The sequence below is a fragment of the Danio rerio genome, chromosome 4 (assembly GCF_052040795.2).
Source record: "Danio rerio strain M-AB ecotype USA chromosome 4, GRCz13ab, whole genome shotgun sequence".
Lineage (NCBI taxonomy): Eukaryota > Metazoa > Chordata > Actinopteri > Cypriniformes > Danionidae > Danio > Danio rerio.
This window is the reverse complement of record NC_141024.2, coordinates 74468795-74476152: the sequence shown is the minus strand read 5'-3', so window position 1 is coordinate 74476152 and position 7358 is coordinate 74468795. Positions and strand designations below refer to the sequence as shown.

At 37.9% G+C, this 7358-nt stretch overlaps 2 protein-coding genes across 10 annotated transcripts in view; one reads left to right on the top strand and one right to left on the bottom strand.

Annotated features, from left to right (window-relative positions):
* Window positions 1-1081: 1081 nt before the first annotated feature.
* Window positions 1082-7358, top strand: part of LOC100536629 (NACHT, LRR and PYD domains-containing protein 3) — a 33435-nt gene continuing 27158 nt past the window's right edge. For 2 of the 8 annotated variants that reach the window (XM_087245686.1, XM_087245683.1), the window contains exons 1-4: window positions 1266-1405; window positions 1875-1951; window positions 2166-2279; window positions 3319-3432. In XM_087245686.1, the coding sequence (XP_087101812.1) occupies window positions 1908-1951; window positions 2166-2279; window positions 3319-3432 (272 nt within the window). In that variant the 5' untranslated portion in view covers window positions 1266-1405; window positions 1875-1907. Of the gene's footprint in view, window positions 1455-1763; window positions 1952-2165; window positions 2280-3318; window positions 3433-7358 lie in introns of all 8 variants that reach the window. The other 6 variants (XM_087245684.1, XM_087245682.1, XM_087245681.1 and 3 more) reach the window with 5 other exon arrangements.
* The window catches only part of LOC110439376 (protein NLRC3), a 50778-nt gene continuing 48868 nt past the window's right edge, over window positions 5449-7358 (bottom strand). For both annotated transcript variants that reach the window (XR_015481743.1, XR_015481744.1), the window contains one exon: window positions 5449-5546. The gene's annotated coding sequence lies outside the window, so the exon portion shown is untranslated. The remainder of the gene's footprint in view (window positions 5547-7358) is intronic.

The following is a 7358-nucleotide window of genomic DNA, read 5'->3' as shown; positions in this document are numbered from 1 at the left end:
TAATCTGCTGTAAACCCAAAACTACATTTAGAAGGTGTTGAGTTGACTGATAATAAATGTACTAACAGACATAGTCGTAATATTTTTCAGAAGCAAAATAAAATCACTCCTAGAGGCACATTTCTCTGGAACTCTATTATAGTTAATATTAATTGCAAAAAGCCTGGTTAACTCCCTTCAAATATTCTATTAATAATAAAATGAAGGAAATCCATTTTAAAATATTACATCAAATTTACCCAGTAAAATCTCTTTTATCAAAGCGCATTGAAATGGAGGATATCTGTGGATGAAGAGAGCCTTTGCCTTTTGTTTTTTGAATGCAACATTGTAAAGAATTTCTGGAAAAATCAGCCAAATATATTTGTGAAAGGACAAAACTTAGTTATTATTTTACATTAAAAGATGTAATTTTTCATTATGAAAACAAATGCAACAAATGTCTTGAATATATTGTTAATCTCTTTATTTTATTGGCAAAGCTTTACATACACAAACAGAAATCTGCTAAATCTTCTCCCACATTAACAGCCATTTTTTGTATTGAGTTTAAATTGTTTATTTCTACAGTGATATTGTTAAAAAAATGAGATGTGCATCAAATATTATGACACTTTTTATGAATCCCCTGTCAATTCCTAAACTCATTGAATGTAGAAATGCTGTACACCATACTTTGTGTAATTTAGTTTATTTTTTTATTTATTTATCTTTGTTTTTTGTTGACTTTTACCATTGTTGTATTATTTTTTGTGTGTTTCATTATTTGTGTTGTGTTGTGTGTTTGTTCCTGACAGTTATGCAATTAAAAACAAACAAAAAAGGTCACAGTGCAGTTAAACAACGCCTACTATCTGCAGCTCTAGATCACCCCCTAGCGGACACTCCAAGTCATTTTCTCAGGCAGTTATTCAATACGAAGAGCAACACATCGTTGTGTAAATCATATCCATTTTAACTCTTCTTTGTATTTATTTATTTGTAATGATTCCAATTTATTTAACAGTATATTTTAATGATCATATTGATCTTTAAACCACTACAGAGACACGATGCTTTCATCTGCAGTTACACACGAGAGGATTATCAGTGCAGCGACACAACAGAACAACTCCTGATCCTCTCAATGCCTGAGCTGTTCTAATCAGAGCAGTCACACATGGGGAATATAACACAAGCTGTGCTAGACTTCATGAAGAAAGATTAGATTATATATGGGAAAGCAGTCAGTTTATTTTCTACAAATCTACGTTGAGCTCTATGACACTGATTTGACCAAACTGTACACATATTATTATTACACACACTCCAGTACAACAGGTGGCGGTATTCAGCTTTACGCTGCTTTCTATAACTCGCCACACAAGAAGAAGAAGAGGAGGAGGAGGCGGCGGAGGATATCCGGGTATGTGTTTCTTCTGTCTTCTCTGTGTCCAGTGTTTATACTGCTTCAGGTAAAATCACCCTAGTAAAATGTAACTCCGCAGGTGCTTTGATAACCCTGCAGCTGTTTGACTCTTCTCTGCTCTGTTTAGAGTGTTTGTGACGGATGTTTTTCACTGAACTCATGATCTGCCGCTCCTTCAGAAACGAAAGTGAAAGTGTTTAGTTGCTGTGTCGCCATTTTAAACAGACAGAATCAACCATTTACCAGCGCAGAACAGCTTTAAATCTTTAATGTCTGGACTAAACCTGCAAGCTTTATGTGAATGTGTGTATGATGTTATTATAATCAAACGGATGACGCTGTGATTCTTCATTAGTTTACTCGTGATGAGCTTCTGGATTTGAGTGTCTCAGCTGCTGATCTATTCCTGCATTCAGCTGAATTATGAAGGCTGATCAATGACTGGAGATCTGTGATTGTTCATCAGTTTCTGCTGGAGATCAAACTCTTCAGGTCCATCATGGAGGACACACACACAGATCTGGATTTGTCTACAGGATGCAGGTATTAGTCCTACACTTGACATTTCATATGATTATTTTCTACAAAATAATCTGTCACAATATTTAACACACACAGTCAGCAAGATTGTGTACAATCATCATGAAAAGTATCATGAAGTGCTGTTTAAACAGTGTTTTAATGATGAAATGTTGAGTAAATCTGCTGTGTTGACTCCAGTGTGTGCAGCGCTGAACTTTAATCTTCTCTGTTTTAGTTCAGTTCATCAGAAGAGAGCAGAAGCAGAGCCCAGCTGTGTGTCTATGAAGAGTGACGCGTCTATGACTCCACCAGTAAAATTTAAGAGTGGAAACACAGGAGCTGCTGTCAGGTAGATCATCTCTTTAATATCTGCAGCTGATGAGTATTTTCATAATAAATGAATCAGGTCATTAGTGTTGTGGATCTGTTGGGTTTCAGATGTTAGATGTTGTATCTGAGCTCTGCAGGATAGTGCTTGAAGATCTCCGCTTTACACTTCAGGCCACAATTGATGGTGTTAACAAACCAATCAGCGCTTTATTAATAGTTAGTGAGGTAGAAGGTGGGTTTAGGTTTTGGGTAGGGTTAGGGATCCACAATAAGATCATACTGTATGACTACTAATGAGCAGTTCATATGTTCACATTCCACAGATAATAAGCCGGTAGTTAATAGTATGAATTGTGAGCTGAACTAAAGTGTTCCCGATCTCCTGCCTTAAAGGGCTTTTCCTGCACACTTTCCCCTGCTGTTTCTGTGCTGTACTGATCAGCCATTCCTCTGATCTGAGTCTGTTTTCACTGAAGCGCAGTCATCATCATGTTGTGTTGGCCTCATAGATGCTGCTGATCAACACATTTGGTTTCTAGAATTGATATTTCTCGAGTTCTCCTGCTCATTCAGTCATGATAGATGATGGTAAATGAACTTGTCTTGCTGTCCTCAAAGTCTGGACTGGAGCTCTGCAGACAAACCCCCGATGAGTGACCTTCTGCAGACTGAGTGATGAGGAGGAGGATAAGAGGAGCTGCTGGAGGCGGGAATAACAGTCAGCTGACACAGTGCAGTTTATACTGCTGCTTATATAGTCATGTGATGATGATTGACACGCCTGCATGATTAAGCTCCTCCCACACCTACACTGTCAGCTTCATTCAGTGTTTTGATGATTAGTTTCAGCTCTAATCTGCTCTAATAGTGCTGCATTTCTGTTGGGCTTTCTCTACTAGAAATGAGTCTTGATCTGTGTTTGCTGATATTTTCCACATTCAGACAGTTTCTGTTCAAATATAAAGGAAATTAATTTAAGTGTTTTTGTAAATGAAGAATGATTAATATCAGGTTTGTGCAGTGTGTGCAGCGCTCAACTTTAATCTTCTCTGTTTTAGCTCAGTTCATCAGAAGAGAGCAGAAGCAGAGCCCAGCTGTGTGTCTATGAAGAGTGACGTGTCTATGGATATACCAATAAAATTTAGGAGTAAAAACACACAACCTGCTGTCAGGTAGATCATCTCTACACACACATGATCACACTGCAGCATTTATATGATCTTGTGTTTCTAGAAGATCAGACATTATTACACTTTATTCTCTTAGTCCAGTCAAGACATTTTATTACAGGGAACAAAATACAGGATACTTTAAAACTGAATGTCCACACACTCACATCTGATCATCAGTGAAGTGCTGAAGTAGTAATAATTGACTAAAGTATTAATACTCAAACTGTTAGAGTTAGTAGAGTGAGTTTACAGGCTTTTACAATAGTCAGCAAAGTGTGGGTGATCCAGAGATTTTAGACAAGATGAAAGTTTTGTGAGACAAACACACCATATTTCACTGATAAGTAATTATAGTCAAGAGAGATACTGATTTAAGATGAAAATGTATTCAGATCTTCTCTGATTATCTTAATAAAATGCATCAATGTTGCAAAGTTAAAGTGGTAAATGTTAAAATGGATCAATATTACAGCGCTGTTACTGAAATCCTGAACTCTGAGAGCAAACACTTGTATGATCTGAAGATTATCATGTAAATCAAAAACTATATTCAGTCAGAAAGTGAGCTGAAAGAGGACAGAAGCAGAGCAAACACAGTCATGGTGAAGCAGTGAAAGATTCAGACAGCAGAGATAGAGAGGATTATTATTTCTTATTGATGGCAAAACATTTAACAAGTATATGATCACAACAACCTTCCGAACTACAGACAGCAGAATACAAGATTCAGAGAACCATGAGAACAGAAAATTATACAGTAAAATAAACAACATTACCACATTACACACTACAGCAGCTGAACAGGTCATCTAGGAGCTTTAGTCCTCATGCGTGTGCTCTCACATTTTCATCTTAAAAGATTTTAAATGTCTTCAGTGAGCATCTAGCATCATTGTGAATAAATGAGATCAATTTAATGAAGTGTTACATTTAATAAATGACAAACACCAGGGCTCGAAATTGCGACCATTTTGGTCGCATATGCGCCCGAAATTTTATCTGTGCGACCTTAAAATATATTTGGGAGCATTTCTGCGAGTGCTTAAAATTGTTGTGTGCGACCAGTTTTTACAGCAAAATGTTCACCACATGCGTGGATTCAGGAGACATTCACGCAGGATGCATCTCTAAGCTCTTTGTCTGCACTTGAAACGCGAAACGCAGCGCTCAGGAATGGTTTAAAACAGTTGTCATGTCGACTTGTTGCAGTAAACAAAGCCAAGTCCTTAATGCTTGCCTCGCCTTCGCGCTCTTCTTATTGGCCCACCACTGCTCTGGCACTGAACGCAAATGATTGGGTAATATCAGCTGTCAATCACTCAGCACCTTTTGGTTTCGGATGACAGAAAGAACTACTACCGCGAAAAATTGTAAAGCGCTGAAGATGAGAATAAAGATAACGCGGACAGATTTAGTTTTAGAAACCATCTAGTTACAAATAATGACACATCTTACTAGTGATCATGTGCTGAATGTCAATCCACCATCTACACTTTTCCAAGACTAGAAGACTTCCATTAGCTTAAAGTCCGCTATGAAAAGTCTGTGGGGTGGAGTTTTCAGGAAACTGTTTGCCACATCTAGCACGAGAGCTTCTGTTTAATCCTTCATATAATTGGCAGATGCTGTCCGCCATGCAAGCGGCCGCTAACGTTATATGTCAAATTTAACTCCATGTACACCATCGCAGGCGGGCTTGCACTAGTAAACTAGCATCGCTAATCCTAAAAAAAAATGGTATTGCTATTAACATGTATGCATATAATAAGGTACAGTATGTGTCAAAAGCATTAGTGCAATATCAGACAGCACTTGTGAGAACAGCACAGTTCTACCGTTAATAGATTCATTCATGTCCAGCGGTGTGTGCAGGGCCGGTGAGCACTCCGTGTATGCTTTGGTCACTCAGTTCTGTTATGAAAATGTATTTTCTTGTGATAACGGGATTTCGTTGAGACATATTTTCCTCACGCATGCATATATATATATTATTATTATTATTTTATTATTTTTTTTATTAGTGTTGATTTTTAATACAATAAATATGTTTGTATAAATCTTGTAGTTGACGGTGCCTACAACTGGTGGGTGCGACAAAATTTTGGCTGATGCGCCTAAATTTGTAAAGTTAGGAGCACCGGTGCTACCAAGCACAAAGGTTATTTTGGAGCCCTGAACACTGTTTACAGCATTTTGAGCAGTAGACGTGATCAGTGTGTGGTGTTTAGAGTGATCAGTGTGTGGTGTTTAAAGTGATCAGTGTGTGGTGTTTAAAGTGATCAGTGTGTGGTGTTTAAAGTGATCAGTGTGTGGTGTTTAAAGTGATCAGTGTGTGGTGTTGAAAGTGATCAGTGTTTGTGGTGTTTAAAGTGATCAGTGTGTGGTGTTTAAAGTGATCAGTGTGTGTGGTGTTTAAAGTGATCAGTGTGTGGTGTTTAAAGTGATCAGTTTGTGTGGTGTTTAAAGTGATCAGTGTGTGGTGTTTACAGTGATCAGTGTGTGGTGTTTAAAGTGATCAGTGTGTGGTGTTGAAAGTGATCAGTGTTTGTGGTGTTTAAAGTGATCAGTGTGTGGTGTTTAAAGTGATCAGTGTGTGGTGTTTAAAGTGATCAGTGTGTGGTGTTTACAGTGATCAGTGTGTGGTGTTGAAAGTGATCAGTGTTTGTGGTGTTTAAAGTGATCAGTGTGTGGTGTTTAAAGTGATCAGTGTGTGGTGTTTACAGTGATCAGTGTGTGGTGTTTAAAGTGATCAGTTTGTGGTGTTTAAAGTGATCAGTGTGTGGTGTTTAAAGTGATCAGTGTGTGGTGTTTAAAGTGATCAGTGTGTGGTGTTTAAAGTGATCAGTTTGTGGTGTTTAAAGTGATCAGTTTGTGGTGTTTAAAGTGATCAGTGTGTGGTGTTTAAAGTGATCAGTGTGTGGTGTTTACAGTGATCAGTGTGTGTGGTGTTTAAAGTGATCAGTGTGTGGTGTTTAAAGTGATCAGTTTGTGTGGTGTTTAAAGTGATCAGTGTGTGGTGTTTAAAGTGATCAGTGTGTGTGGTGTTTAAAGTGATCAGTGTGTGGTGTTTAAAGTGATCAGTTTGTGTGGTGTTTAAAGTGATCAGTGTGTGGTGTTTAAAGTGATCAGTGTGTGGTGTTTAAAGTGATCAGTGTGTGGTGTTTAAAGTGATCAGTGTGTGGTGTTTACAGTGATCAGTGTGTGGTGTTTAAAGTGATCAGTGTGTGGTGTTTAAAGTGATCAGTGTGTGGTGTTTAAAGTGATCAGTGTGTGGTGTTTAAAGTGATCAGTGTGTGGTGTTTACAGTGATCAGTGTGTACTGTTTAAAGTGATCAGTGTGTGGTGTTTAAAGTGATCAGTGTGTGGTGTTTAAAGTGATCAGTGTGTGGTGTTTAAAGTGATCAGTGTGTGGTGTTTACAGTGATCAGTGTGTGTGGTGTTTAAAGTGATCAGTGTGTGGTGTTTAAAGTGATCAGTTTGTGTGGTGTTTAAAGTGATCAGTGTGTGGTGTTTAAAGTGATCAGTGTGTGTGGTGTTTAAAGTGATCAGTGTGTGGTGTTTAAAGTGATCAGTTTGTGTGGTGTTTAAAGTGATCAGTGTGTGGTGTTTAAAGTGATCAGTGTGTGGTGTTTAAAGTGATCAGTTTGTGGTGTTTAAAGTGATCAGTGTGTGGTGTTTAAAGTGATCAGTGTGTGGTGTTTAAAGTGATCAGTGTGTGGTGTTTAAAGTGATCAGTTTGTGGTGTTTAAAGTGATCAGTTTGTGGTGTTTAAAGTGATCAGTGTGTGGTGTTTAAAGTGATCAGTGTGTGGTGTTTAAAGTGATCAGTTTGTGGTGTTTAAAATGATCAGTGTGTGGTGTTTAAAGTGATCAGTTTGTGTGGTGTTTAAGGTGATCAGTTTGTGGTGTTTAACGTGATCAGTTTGT